Below are 15,294 nucleotides of genomic sequence, written 5' to 3'. Positions count from 1 at the left end.
CTGAGTTCGTCCGCCCTGGCATTCAGAGATCCTGCCAGGTGTTGAACCACCAGAGTCACGCCCTGATGTTCCAGCCACTGCCAGAGGCGCAGAGCCTCCTGGCAAAGGGTCCACGACCCCACACCGCCCTGTTTGTTGCAGTACCACATGGCGGTGGTGTTGTCGGTGAACACTTGCACCACGCTCCCCCTGACAGAGGGGAGGAATGCCTTCAGTGCAAGACGAATCGCCCGCAGCTCCAGAAGGTTGATGTGGAGCCGGGACTCCGCCGGAGACCAGAGGCCTCTGATCTCCGCCTCTCCCATGTGGCCTCCCCAGCCCTGGAGGGACGCGTCCGTCACAACTACGTGCTCCGGCTGGGGTAGAGAGAGGGGTCTGCCACTGACCCAGTCGCGGTCCGTGAGCCACCACTGCAGTTGTTTCGCAGTGCCCTCCGAGATCAGGACATGATCAGACAGGTTGCCCTGATGCTGGGCCCACTGAAACTTCAGGTCCCACTGCAGAGCCCGCATCCGCCACCTGGCGTGACGCACCAGAAGGATGCAGGAGGCCATCAGTCCCAGAAGCCGCAGCGTCAACCTGACCGAGACCCGGGATAACGGCCCGAAGATAGGAATCAGAGCCTGAATATCCCGAACCCGCTGCTCGGGTGGGTAAACCCGAAACTGCGCCGAGTCGAGAACCGCTCCGATGAAAAGGAGCTTCTGAGAGGGACACAGGTGTGACTTCGGCACATTGATGGAGAACCCCAGCAAGTGCAGGAGGTCGGCCGTAGTCTGGAGGTGGCTGACGACTGTCTGGGGCGAGCCCGCCTTCAACAACCAGTCGTCGAGGTAGGGGAAGACTGACACCCCTTGCCTGCGCAGATGGGCTGCGACCACCGCCATCACCTTCGTGAACACCCGTGGGGCGCTGGTAAGGCCGAAGGGGAGCACGGTAAACTGAAAGTGCTCGTGGCCTACCGTGAACCGCAGGTAACGCCGGTGGGCCGGCAGGACGGGGATGTGGAAATAGGCGTCCTGCAAGTCCAACGCTACCATCCAGTCTCCTGGGTCCAGGGCAGCCAGGACCTGAGCCAAAGTGAGCATCTTGAACTTCTCCGTACGGAGGAAGCCGTTGACGTTCCGCAGATCCAAGATAGGGCGTAGGCCCCCTTTGCCCTTCTTGGGTACCAGAAAGTAGTGGGAGTAACAGCCACGTCCTACTTCTGGCCCAGGAACGCGCTCGATGGCCCTCTTGGCCAAGAGGGCCGAAACTTCCTCTTGCAGAAGTCGCAAGTGATCCCCCGACACACGGTGGCATTGAGGTGGCATGGATGGAGGGGAAGACTCGAAGGGGAGGGAGAAACCCCTTCGGACAATTTGCAGCACCCACCTGTCCGAAGTGACTGTATGCCAGTGGGAGAGGTGATGGCGAACCCTGCCTCCCACAGGCGTCACATGGGCCTGAAAACTCGGACTAGGAAGGTTTTGAGGCGGGGGCTGCTGAGGGAGGTGTGGACTGGCCTCGCCGCTGGCCCCGACCACCGCCACGGCGGTTCCCACGGCCGCCACCGCGTTGCTGAACATTCTGCGGCGCGTGGCTGACGGTCCGTGGTGGGGCGCCCCTTCCGTGGCCACGAAAGGAGCGAAAGGCACCCGATTGCTGGCGTGGGGCCGCAAGGCCCAAGGACTTGGCCGTGGCCCTGGAGTCCTTAAAACGTTCCAGCGCATGGTCTGCCTTGTCGCCGAAGAGGCGACGGCCATCAAACGGCATGTCCAGGAGAGTGGCCTGGACATCGGCCGAGAAATTGGCGGACCTCAACCAGGCGTGGCGTCGAACCGCCACCGTCGTTGCCATCGCCCTGCCCAGTGAGTCCGTGGTATCCAGCCCACACCGGATGGAAAAGCGTGCCGCATCTCGGCCGTCCGCCAGGGTTTGGCTGAGTTTAGCCCTGACCTCCTCAGAGCATTGTGGCAGCACCTCCGCAACCGTGTCCCACAGAGTGTGGGTGTAGCGGCCCAAGAGACAGTTGGTGTTCACTGACCGGAGCCCTAGGCTCACAGACGAGAAGACCTTCTTCCCGAACTGCTCAAATCTCTTGGATTCCCTGTCGGGCGGGGCCGACGGGAATGCGGACTGGGAGTTGGAGGCCTGGATGACCAGGCTCTCGGGGGTGGGGTGGGTGGACAAAAAGCAAGGGTCGCCCGGTGCCGGGCGGTAGCGTCTGGCCACGTTCCTATCCACAGGGGGACCTGTGGCGGGCTTGGACCAAGTGCCCAGCAGAACGTCACACAAGGCCTCATTGAACGGCAGAAGGGGCTCCGCGGAGCCGGACTGCTGTTTGAGTACCTCAGTGAGGAGATTAGTCCTCACGGCCGCGACGGGGAGCTCAAGGTGTAGGGCCTTAGCTGCCTTCGTCAACACTACACTGTAAGCAGAACCCGCCTCCGAAGCCACAGTCGGGGGCGACGTAAATCCAGTGTCTGGCGATGTGTCAATACCACTGGCCTCCCCAAGCTCATATGTCCAGTCCTGATGAGACTGGCAATCACGTGCCAGAGGGTCCTCGGACCCCTCCCACTGCTCCTCGTCACCCAGCTCCTGGAGACCAGGATCAACAGCCAGGGCCTCCTCGTGGAGATAGAATTCTCCGACGGCCGACGGAATCGGCGCCCAGCGGCGCCCCTCCGACGCCTGAGGCGGACCGTAGGAAGCATTGGGGTCGGCAACCACTACGGCTGCCAGGGACGACACCTGAAGGGACGGCGCCGGTGAGGTCGTAAGGTCGACCGGCGAGGTTCCGGAGCCGGATCCAGCGAGGTCGCGCGGCGCCGGGACCGAAGTCGCCAGCGGCGCCGGGGCCGAAGCACCCGACGTCGTCGGGGCCGAAGCGCCCGACCCGGAAGGACCTCCAGACGGAGCCGATCGGCCCGAAGGCGCCACGGGAACCGACTGAGGAGGGAGGGCCCTCATGGCCATGAGGTACCTCTCGACCTCCTCCTGCGACGCGCCGTGCCCAGGGACCCGAAGGTGTGGGGCAGGCGGCGACGCTTGCGACTCCCGCGGAGCCGCGTGGGCGGTGTCGCCCGAATCCCCGGTCGCATCGAGCGAGCGACGGGGCGGGTCGGAGGACCGATGGTGTCGCTCCGACCTCTCATGCCTCTTACCTGAGGACTTGGATCCAGACGATCGGTGACCACTCCCGGAGCGTCGATGACTCCGACCTCGCGACCTGTCCCTCGACCTCCCGTGGGACCGGGACCGGGACCTGGAGCGGCGCGGGGCCGACTGCCTCAGCTCGAGACGCTTGCGGGACCGCTCCCGCCTAGCCTTCGACGTCAGGGCCCGGCAGTCGTCACAGGTTCGATCGTCGTGGTCGAGGCCTAAGCACTTCAGGCACCGGCGATGGGGGTCCGTGACCGACATGAGTCGGCCGCACTTCGAGCAAGGCTTGAACCCGGGCATCCCTGGCACCGATAGTCGAGAATCGACTAAGTAGAGGATCAAAAGATCAAAAGTTTTCAGTCAAAAAGTGACTGGGGGTAGAGCTTCTTCCGGATCTGCGCTAGCTGGCGCGGAAAAAAGAAGAACTGACGTCAGCGCGCATGGGCGCCGTCTATATACTCCGATGACGTCATCCCGGCGCTCACGACGCCGACGACGGACGCGGAGCCGCAGACGACGCCTACCAGCGCGCAGGGGTATTGCTACGCAAAAATTTCCGGATCCAGTCTGACGCCTGGGGATATTCTAAGGTAAGGAATCTATCACTAACGTGTCTCTTTCAGATACATTGATACTGGAGGTAAGTAACTTGCACTTCTGTTTCCTATGGTGTAAGGACATCAGGGTGCACCCCCATCTTGCTCCTAGTTCTCCATCGAGGAGCTAATTCCACAGCTGAGCCCGATCCACCCCAAACTTCCAGGGCCCTTAGTGACTTCACAACATAAAGGATTTTCAAGGAAGCTATGTTACCCTGGCTGCTTCATCTGGTGCATCTTTGAGCCTCATGAATCTGCAGAGGCCTCCAGCTGGGTCACATCGAGCTGATCCATCCTTGGCGAAATGTGCCTCTCCTAATCCCACTTCAACTCCTGAGCCGACTCCACACCTGATACCTAGATCCACGCTGGTTTCTGACACATCAACATCTGCTAGATACTGTTCCTATTGTCATGTCCAACTCCAAACCGAATTCGTCTCAGTCAAGGTCGCGTCCTGGAACATTTCTGACATGTCTGGGCGCAGTTCATTTTGATCCTTACAAAAAAGTACCTTTACCTAGAATATGCTGTCCAACAACTTTTGGGATCAGACTCAAACCAATGTCAGTAAGTCAAAGTGAGATTCCCTTTGGGCGAATGAACATAGAACAACTAGTTCTTACGGACCAAACAAATAAAATAACATCATATCATGACACATGGACAAACAGGAAGCAATGTAAACAATATTAAAAACAAGTGAAAACACTCTAGTAAAAGTAAATCTAAACAATTTATTCGTATACACTATATTTGTTGAGAAATTGGGAAACATACAGGACGGAATTAATATACAATAAATCAATGAATCAATGAAACATTCCAGTAAAAAAGGAGGTACAGGTTGAGGACTAAATTCACACAATGATACAGAATTTTCCTCTATTTCTTGACCAAGTATTACTCCTTATGCATCGACGCGTTTCGGTGGCGACAACGAAATTAGACCACCTTCATCAGGACAGTTGAGATAACAGTTTCCCAATAATTCTCAATAAAAACCATTAGGATCGTAATAAGGGGTACTCAGCCTCCTTTCCACTCAGAAAAGATATTCGTCCAGCGAAATATCTTCTCACTTTGATTGTTTAAAATATATCATAGTCATATAATGTTGTGGATCTTAACACGCGGTATAAATTGCTTGTGTATTTAAAATTATGTCATTATTTAATGATCCCGGCAAGAGGGAGTCTCTGTGTTTTAGACTTCCTTTTCGGGCAATATAAGTTTGGAGAAATATGTTTAAGGTCCTTCGGTAAATGGAAGCCGCCGCAGTTCAAGCGTGCATTCCCTATTGGCGCCCACAAGTAAAGCGTCCCGCGTGTCTTCAACTTGGAGTCCTCAGCAACAAAAAAAAACAATGTCAACCAAATGTTGACATGTTGGGGACTAATTACCCACTCAATATGATAACAATTTCTATTTGGACCTACTAGAACCAGCATATTGGACACTTACCTTGACATGGGGGTAGGTTCACCCCCTAGCCCTTCAATGGAAGAGAGAGCCTCATTTGCTGTTGTCCTCAGACTAGCAACTGAAATCCTGGATTTACAGTACCCTTCTACTGAGGTGAAATCCTGTCTTGTTATCGAAGTTTTGCTGACTGGGCAGGCTTCGACCAAGCTTTTTCTCCAACTCAACAAAGCCCTGACTAACACACTTATGGGTACCTTGGCTAAGCCTCGCTCTTGTCTACCTGTGAATAGATAGGTAGCATACTGCAGACCTGCTCAGAGTTACTCTGCTTCCCTGACACAGCTACCTGCTCCTGAGAGCCTAGTAGTTCAGGCATTTAGTAGCTGGATTAATCTCAACTCATCCATTATGACAACTCCCTTCCCCCTGACGGAGAGTTGAAGAGAATTTAGGCATTCGGGTGTCTGATGTTCCTCCATTCCTAGCCTTGCCCTTCGCTTCTCAACACCAGTTTTTTGTTGGGTAGGTAGACTTCCACGCATTATGGGACATAGTCTCAGAGATGTTAGCAATAATCCCAGAGGTATTCCGTGTGAGCCTGGTGCAGACTATTCAGGATGGCGTGTATGCACCCAAATATGTTATAAGATAAGGACTGGACACTACTGATTGCTTAGGCAAGCAGTCTGGATTGGCATGGTGTTCTGGCGCCACACATGGATGAGACCCACAGGCTTCTTGGGTGACGTTTGTGTCTCTCATGGATATGCCTTTTGACAGTTCTCTGCTATTTGGTCGGAAGGCATATTCCACGTTAGACCACTCAAAGAAAAGCAGAACCACAGCTTCTTGCTTGCTCGGTCTCTGTATGCCCGCAAACCAGTATTCTCAATCATTTTGAGGCCTCAACATGAGTTTTGCATACAGGCAATGCTGAAGCCCACCGCCCCACTAAACTCACACCTGTCCTTTTGAGGTGGAGGATCCAGTAGACCGTGTTCATGCCCACAGGAACAGTGAACCTGTCAGTCTCCTGTCCCTCCAGCAGCAGCATTCAAGCTGATTAAGTTTGCCCCTAGCAGCACACGTCCATCCAGTAGAAGGCAGAATCAGTCATTTTTTCCTGCGGCGGCAGACCATAGCATCCGACAGGTGGGTACTGCAGATAGTTCAATGGAGATACGACATGCCATGCCATTGCTATCCAACCCACCCCATCTTCCACCTACATCAGAGTAGTTTTTGGAGGAGAAGTTGTCCATTTTGCTGCTGGAAGTGCAGGCTCTTTTGATGAAAGGAGCAGTAATTAGAGTCCCGGCTTCGGAAATAGGAACTGGATGTTACTACCACTATTTTCTAGTGCCAAAAAAGGGCTGAGACCTTTGTCCTGTTTTAGATTTCTCGCAACTCAATTCCTTCCTGCAGAAGGACAAATTGAAGTTGCTATGTTCTATCTGCCCTGGATCCAAGAGACTGGATGATAGTGTTGGCTCTGCAGGATGCTCATTTCCATATTGCCGTCTTGCAGTTTAAGGTGGGACTGGAGCTTTTTCAGTTTAATATGCTTCCCTCCAGCCTCAGTAGTGCCCCTTGGGTATTCATGAAGGTGATTGATTTCGTTGCTGCATATCTTTGGAGGTTGGGGTTACCAGTCTTTCTCCACCTCAATGACTGGCTGTTGAAAGTAGGCTTGCCACAGTTAGTCATGGACCACCTCCAGATGATAACCAACCTCCTGTCATAATTTGGGTTCACCCTCAACATGCCACATTCACACCTGGCTCGTGCACAGAAGCTTCCAGTCATCCGAGCCTTCTGGATGCAGTTAACCAAGCCTTCCCTCCGCATCAACGAGTCTAGAACATTCGAGCTATGATTCTGATGTTTGAGCCTTGGTCCTGGGTTTCAGTGGGGGTGTCTCCGAGGTTTATTACCCTATTGGATTCCTGCATCCTGCTTGCTGATTATGCCATATGCAGGCGTTGCAGTAGGATCTAAAGTCTCTGTGAGGCTATCGTCAAGGGAACCTGCTTGATTCCGTCCAAGTTTCAGAGGAGAACTGCAAAAGATCTGGAATGGTGGCTGATAGACCGCAGTTGTACCAGCGGCAGACCCCTCTCCCTATCCCACTCAGAGCGGACGGTAGTTGGATAAGCCTCACTGCTAGGTTCGGGAGGTCACCTGGGAGAGATGAAGATCAGAGGGCTCTGGTCTCTGGCGGGGACCCGTCTCCACATAAACCTTTTGGATTGCAAGTCATTCATGTGGCATTGAAAGCCTTTGTGATGCCCATCAAGAGGAGACTGCTTTAGGTTCTCATGGACCAAACCACTGCTGTGTGTTATTGTAAGTGTGGTGGGGTCCTGGGCCCTGTGCCAGAAAGCCGGGCACCTCTGGCATTCACCGAATCATCAGCACATTTCCCTGGTCGTGCACCACCTGAAGAGAACTTTGAACACCAGCCTGCGACACCTAGTGAATCACGAATGACAGTTACCAAAGTAGGTGACGCACGGAGACTTCCGACAATAGGGATAACCCTTGCTCAATTTTTTCACCACCCTTGGGAAGGCGTAGGGTCAGCACTTTTTCTAATTGGAGTTCCCAAGAAGGCTCTCTCTTGGAGTCACATTCTGCCTAGAGTGTAGCTTTTATGCCGTCCCAAGGTTACCTCTCCTGCCCCAAGTTCTGAAGAGCAGAATCAACCGGGCCAGAGTCCTAGTGGCTCTGGGTTGGGCCAGGAGATTGTTGTATCTGGAGCTTCTGGGCATGATCATCAGTCCTCCAGTCATGCTGCCCCTTCAAGAGGACCTTCTTTCAGAGCAGCAGAACAGGGTCATGTACTTAGGACTACGCATTCGACTTCTCCATGCGAGGAGATTGAGCGGTGGCAGTTGACTACATTTGATATCTCTGTGAAAGTAGCAAATGTCATCCTTGCGACCAGGCGTCTTTCTACAAAGTCTGTTTACCCCGTACGCTGGAACCAATTTGTGGGTTGGTGTGGTATCATGTGTCTTAGTTAGGCACATGAAGAAAAAGCTACCATTTTAAACATGTGCACATTTCTTCAGTTGCCCTCTCTTTCATACGATGACTTTTAACTCACATTTGTGTGCATGACCATGCAGGATTAGTTTCTCTGAAACTGCTTTGCTTGTGAATTCCACCTAGTAACAACATTATCACATGTAACCACAGACTCCTCAATACCCTTCCTCCTCTCCTTTCGGTTGAGTGACCTCTTTTCCATCTAGAAAAGGTCCCAAATTGTAGATCTGCACACTGGCACAGATAACTGGATTTTGGCTCCACTTCAGAGTCAAGAAAGAGACTGATGTCAGCACGCTAGGTTAATGCTTATATGCGACTCCAGCTGTAACTTACGGGGCATATAGAGGTTGACTCGGAGCTGCACAACCCCACCTACTGCAGTGCAGGGGCTATGCTGAAAAATCTTTTGGATCCAATCTGGTGCCTGGGAATATTCTAAACGTACGGAATCTGGGATTAGATGGACTATCCATCAGAAAGAGCATTACTGAAGTACGTAACTTGTTCTTTTGCAGTAGTCTTATTCTCATTTCTTAGCATTACTTTGCTTGTGGGATTGACTGTACAGCTTCTGGCAGCTAATTGTTGTCATTCCAAGTTCTTGAATTAGGTTAGCTCTCCACTCAGGATCTTCCTGGACACCATTCAGGCCTTTTGATTTTACTAATAAAATAGATATAAATAACATAGTTATAGGTGCTTTCAGACAGCCTTCTTCATCCATTGGTCATTCACACTTTTCTTCCCCCAATACAACCTGTAACTTGAGGCACATGGTCAGCCCACTTGAGCCACTGGTTCCTTTCTCTGTGTGTAATGACACTTTGCCAAAGCATTATAGTGTCACCCACAAAGAGAGTAGTTTCTCTCAGTTTTAGGGACTTGTTTTAAATGAAATGCGTGAAACTCAAGAGCTTTATTATAAATATATTGACCATCAGATGAAAAGTCACAAGTTACATTTTTTTTTTAAATAATGCAGTACAGCTCTGAATTTCAGTGCTATGCCACTAGTTCAGCCCTCATAGTTTGGCTGTTCTCAGTTAGCTACTCCTTCCCAGCTGCCTTCTGGGAATTTACAGGAACTAGCTTATTATTCATATCACCACAGGGACAGTAAACAGTCAGTAGAAAAAAACGTGTGGTGGAAATAAAGAGCAACCTTCAGTGAAGCAGCTGGACATGGCAGCCGTAGAGATTCGCTCCGGAAATTAGTGCTGGACCACTATAAAAAGGCTTTTGTATACTTACAATTTCTGGGGGAGGTTTATTGACCATTGCAATTTGTGTCCGCAATCTTGGATCGATCAGTTACAAAATAAAATAGTGCTTGCGTCAGTCTGTAGGTGTGTGCACGCCTAATGGCAACTGTGCAGGCTTACAGAATGACACATCCATCACCAGCTACTTGCTCATCTTGCTTTTTTTTTTAACAATACCAAACCACACCAGCATAAAGCATTGTTCTTACTGATTATTTACAACATCCCCCAAAAACATTGGCAAAGTTAGTAGGTCCTTTAGGTGAGACGTGTTGACTTTCTGATGGCTTGTTTTGTTTTGTTTTTCAAATGAAGGGTGGGTTTCAAGAAAGTTTTTAATGTCATTTAAAGAAAATAAGTCAAGGACTGTCATTTGAAAGTTGGCATAGTAACAAAAACAGGTCTTCATTGAATAATAGGGCTAAAATATAGACATTTTGTTTCCTAAATTCTTTCAGTAGTAATGTATTTATGCTGCATATTACCACATTAAAAATAGACCTGTTGACTCTGGCAGTACTTGTGTTTTTTAATTTTGAATCAAAGTCCTGTGCACACGTATTAAATATGGTGAGGTTCCTGTGTCAGAACCTGTTTACAACTGTGTCCATTGGTAAGTAACGGAGCTCGACATCAGATTTTCATGTGAAAAGAGTTTGTATTTCAATTTGATCAGTACAAAGAAACAAACCAGCCGACACATGTTTCGTCACACTGTGTCACAGATGTGACTCTTCAGGGCTGTCGGTTTGTGGGAGAACAAGACCGCGTGTGCCGGTGTAAATCCACCCGTATCCTGCTATACGTGACGCGACCGCCACATACCACCCCGGGAGAACAGATTTCCCCCAACTTGGATGTATCCGTCCAGAGTTGCCCCCGTGTCTCCGTTAGGGACACCAGGGGTTCCTGTGTTTTTCACCTATCCTCAATATAGAACATTTTCTCACTTAACGCAATCCGGGTGGATTTACTCTTGTACACGTGGTCTCGTTCTCCCACAAACAGACAGCCCTGAAGAGTCACATCTGTGACACGGTGTGACAAAACACGTGTCGGCTGGTTTGTTTCTTTGTACTGATCAAATTGAAATACAAACTCTTTTCACATGAAAATCTGATGTCGAGCTCCGTTATTTACCAATGGACTCTGTTGTAAACATTAGGTTCTGACACCGGAACCTCACCATATTTAATACGTGTGCACAGGACTTTGATTCAATTGTGTCGTGTGGGTCTTTATCCACACACTTGCAGGGGTTGTTTTTCTCTTGGGTTTGTTCCCCCCTGACCTGTTTGCACTGTGGCCTTACGATATATGTTTTTGGACTTAGAAAACGCACACGCTTGAGCGCCATTTCTTCCTGAACTTAATCCAAACCCATCACGGTGATTCATGTTTTTTAACTTTGTTTGTAATTTTCAGAATCGTGGCGTGTACATGTTCCGCTTGGACAATGACCATGTTATTGATGCAACTTTAACAGGTGGTCCTGCGAGGTGAGTGCAGTTGGAGAGCCTCGCGCCCTCTGGTGATAGCCTCATTATTCTTATGCCATTGTTTTTTCTTCTTATGCATTTAGTCCTCCATAAAAGGTGTCCTCTAGTAGTAGCATCAACATATCATATTTATTTTTATTCATTAGCAGAACATGATGCACTTGTTGTCTTTGATCACCTTTGTTTGCATCTTGAGAAAGGCTAGTCTCGGCTTATAATAACAATAACCAGATTCCCGCATATTTTTGGCATTAATCCCCAACTCTTGTTAGTGCTGCCATAACATTCCATCAGTTGTTAAAATCAGCAAAGGTTTGATGGTAACAACGTGCAAGTAACTGCATAAGACAAGGTAATAATACACTCACTGCTAGATTTTGTATTTCTCCATTAAGTTGAATTCATCATTTAAAAACACATTATTGAATGTTATGGGGAAAATGAAGGCATAGTTCTTACAACAATGGTAGTGTGTACCATATAAAAAATGATACCCTAAAAGAAAGGAAGAATAGATTGTAATATAACATTTGTAAATCGCCTAAATTATGTTGGTTCTTGAGTAATATCTAAGATAAGCATATTAATATTATTCTAGATGATAGTAAATTGGCCAACATTATCCTTAAACCAGGATTGGATCTGGAGAGATGGAAGAGGATAAGGTGTTAAATCCTTCTGCATGTTAGTGAATATCTCCGCTATTTCTCAAGAGATAAAATATTTGTCAGTGGGGATGCCACAGCTCAGACTTGTTTGTCAGTCTCTTGAGAACCTTTTCACAATATTTCAGAATAGCCAAGCACTTGCTGGGAAGGGCTACAGAAATGGTTTCTTGATGACTGTATAATCAACAGTCCAACACACCTTGGTGTATTTTGTGCAGTGACCTAAGTAAATCCTATGTAGTTATTGTAAAACAAACTGTCTAGGAAATATTGCTAGCTGTCCACCAAGACTACTGTATGTCTCTATTTCTCTGATATCCATGAGGGCACATTGGAAATCGAGAGGTTAACCCTTCTTAACACCCTATAAAATTGTATGCACAGAGCTGGTGATGTGTAAAGTTTATTTGAGATAGTATGACGTTCCAGTTGTCTGATGGGTCATAGAGAGATGTTCCATCATTTTGATTATGGGTGGTAACTGGAAAAAACGAGGCGGAGCAGGAGCATGGTCTGTTGGTCAAGAAACCTGTGAGCCCACTGTGCCCCTTAAGTGTTATGGTCTAAATGCACAGTGCCTACCTGCTTGTTTGAGCTTCTATTCTGAAGGTGTGTGTCCCAGTTGCCCCAGGGCTATGCTCTAAACTGGGTGCAGGAGCTTTGTCCTCTGCTGCCTGATTGGTGGCTGAGCTTGTATTGAGCCAGACTATCTAGTGCACATTCTAGCTGTAGGTGACATGACAAGAAGTGCCTGTCTGGGAGACGATGAACAGCATATTTGATGAGCTAAGACAGGTCCATTACCAATGATGTCTTGGTAACTGAGAACTGCCTGACCATGAAACAGTGAAGGACTAAATCAAAGGTGCTGCAGTCTTTAGATCTGGAAGCAGACTTGGTGCAGAAGCTAAGAGTGCGACATCTGGTGGTGTTAAGGCAAAGGGCAACAAGTATTTCATAGGAGTCACTGTCAAGATACCCTGTCATTACTGGTTTGAGAGATGCCTCATTCTTCCTGAAAAGTGGGTAAAGAGTACACACTATCAATAGCTACTGACTAGGGAAAGGACCGCATGATGAGCACTTTTGTGGTGATCCGAATGATACAAATGCTGGAATTTAACGGGTAGAATGACGCAGTATGTGTGTGAGAAACAAAACCCATTGCAGAAGGACGAAAAAAGCCATAGAGATGAGGGTGCTAGATAAATGCTGTTCTGAGACACAAACGTGTGGGGCAAAGACAGGATATTAGCAGCAGCAAAGGTAAATAAAGAATTGTCTTATGAAGGCCACAGAAAAAATGACAAAGAGCTTGAATGTAGTAAATAAGAAATTTCTCATCTAAGGAATTATTCTAAGTGTACTATATCCACCAAAGCCGAAATGTAGTCACAGTTAGACATGCTGCTGAACTGATATAATTCCTGACTAAAAAATCAAAGGGCATGAGGGCAATTAATTTGAGGCTGAGCATTGTAGAAAAGTGCCCTTTTTAGATCTCTCCTACATAGCGCGCATGCGCTGCATAAGAGGAGACCTTGAGGAATCGATTTAGTTTTTGGCCTACAAACGTGCACGCGTTGCATTGCTTTCAATGGCAACGCGAACACGTTTGGCGATTCCCTTGCGGGAGCGAGCTTTGAAACCATCTGTTTGTAATTAACAGATGGTTCCTGCTCGCTCCCACAAGGGAAACAGGCACAGGCCCCCTCCTCTCTCCCCTCCCCCTGCTGCCTCTTCTCCTCGTCAAACTTTTTTTTTTTTGTTTTACTTTCACCGCGAGTCGCGCGCGCTTCTTTTTCTCAAGCAGCGTCTTAAAGCTGCAAAATGCGAAAAAGATCATAAACTGTATCAACTTCATTATTAGACTTTTTTTTATTTTATTGGTGACCTCACATATGAAACATATTTTGATGCAAATTCTTTAAGCAAAGGCACCACTAAGATTTTGACCTAGAGATGACCGCAAGAGTTGTTCCGTGCAAATGTTGGTAACCTGAAGTTCCCCATGGTCTAAGATTACCACACCAAACAAAGGCCCTTGTTCATGTGCGCAGGTGGGTCGCTCGAGGCCAAGAAAGGAACAGCCCCTGCTTCTCAGCCTGTCCCATCCCTGAGAAAGCAGCTGTGGTTTGCATTTAAAATGGAGCCCACTGTACAGTCCTGCTCAGTGCACTGCCTGTGAGCGTGCACGCTTCCTGGTCCTGCAGCAGGAACACGTCATCATAGAGACAGCACGTGAACCGTTCAGGCGGGGGCGTACGAGTCACTGCGGGGAGGAGCAAGGCAGCTCGCACCTACTGCAATGCCCTGAGGGCTTCGCTGCCGTGTACTAAAGTAACCTTTCCCCTACTTTCCAGGAGAAGGCCACTGGCTGCTGGCTGGAACAGCAGCTTCACATGCACTACTACTCCTGGTCAACAAAGGCCACGCCGCTAATGGCTGTTTTCATCTGGGCAACTCTCAAAAGCCCTGTTTGGTCAACAAATACAGCGTTGAATAGGACAAAAACTAACAAGCAATGCAAGCATACGGTCACAAGGATTGGCCAATACACAAAGGCCAATAGATGTGTGTGTTGACACAACAAACACCAATAATGGCCGCCGGTCAAAGCCTGAAATTTTAGCAAAGCAGTTTTCCCCCCTACGCCAAAAATGAGACACTCTTTTGTCGAGCTAAATATGAAACAGACATGAAATCAATCAATCATCCACTCTCCACTGGAAGTGCTCGATTTGGGGTCCTATTCTGAACCACTGTGCAGTTCCAACCCCAAAACATTCAACTACGAATAACAAGATTTGTTTAAGCAACGGGATTGATTATTCAGTGTAGTCCAGTTAGTTGGGAGGGACGATAGAATCGATGCTTCATTGTCAGGGTAACCGCTACTAACATGCTCCTATCTGGAATAATTACAAGCCAATTCATCCTGCGCTCCTATCCTGTAAATGAATCCATTTTGAATTGCCACCCCAGGATTAATGTTGGTCAGTGGTTATTGTGCACTCTACTCTGTTCAGAGGTCATGGGCCTGATGGCAAACAGCTGTACTTGTATAGAGCAATCAAGGACTTCACTCCCTTCCAAAGATCTGTAGTGGCAGTGCTCCCTTTCCACCTAGACACAGAACGGCCCCAGGTTTCACCTGTGCACGCTGCAGCTTTAAGAAAGTAATATCAGTAACTTAAAACAACCTCAAATGTAGCACTGAAACCAGGCCACAATAGCAGGGACTCAATAAGAACACTGCATCCTCGCATATTAACAAATGCATACCAGTGAGTAGCAACAGGGACATGGAACCTCACATCAGACAAAAATGGAAAATCAAAGACCAAGTTTGAAACTGAAAAGACAATTAAAGTACATCTGAACAGCATACATCAGATAAGATAACCAGAAGCATTGAAAAACAAGGCTAGAGCAGTCTACAACAAACGTAAAGTCCTCAACATCCAAAACATCTGGTACTAATGACTCAGACATACATAACAAGCACTGGTATTGCCAATAGGTCTCGCATTTGGGACCTTAAAAGTGTTTAGCCATGCAACAATTGATTTGGGTGCCGCTCGCAGTCGGTTTCTGGATTTTGGATTCCTGCCTCGCCGCATCTTAAGGAGCTGAGCTG

The 15,294-nt window shown here is 48.6% G+C and overlaps 1 protein-coding gene across 2 annotated transcripts in view; it reads left to right on the top strand.

The window, feature by feature from the left end:
• Positions 1 to 15,294, top strand: part of KMT2C (lysine methyltransferase 2C) — a 1,555,522-nt gene that overhangs the window by 1,438,966 nt on the left and 101,262 nt on the right. For both annotated transcript variants that reach the window (XM_086941472.1, XM_086941471.1), the window contains one exon: positions 10,913 to 10,986. In XM_086941472.1, coding sequence (XP_086797598.1) covers positions 10,913 to 10,986 — 74 coding nt within the window. The remainder of the gene's footprint in view (positions 1 to 10,912; positions 10,987 to 15,294) is intronic.

Source organism: Lissotriton vulgaris, chromosome 10 (assembly GCF_964263255.1).
Source record: "Lissotriton vulgaris chromosome 10, aLisVul1.2, whole genome shotgun sequence".
Classification (NCBI taxonomy): Eukaryota; Metazoa; Chordata; class Amphibia; order Caudata; family Salamandridae; genus Lissotriton; species Lissotriton vulgaris.
The sequence above is the reverse complement of the archived record's forward strand: the minus strand, read 5'-3'. Positions and strand labels throughout refer to the sequence as shown.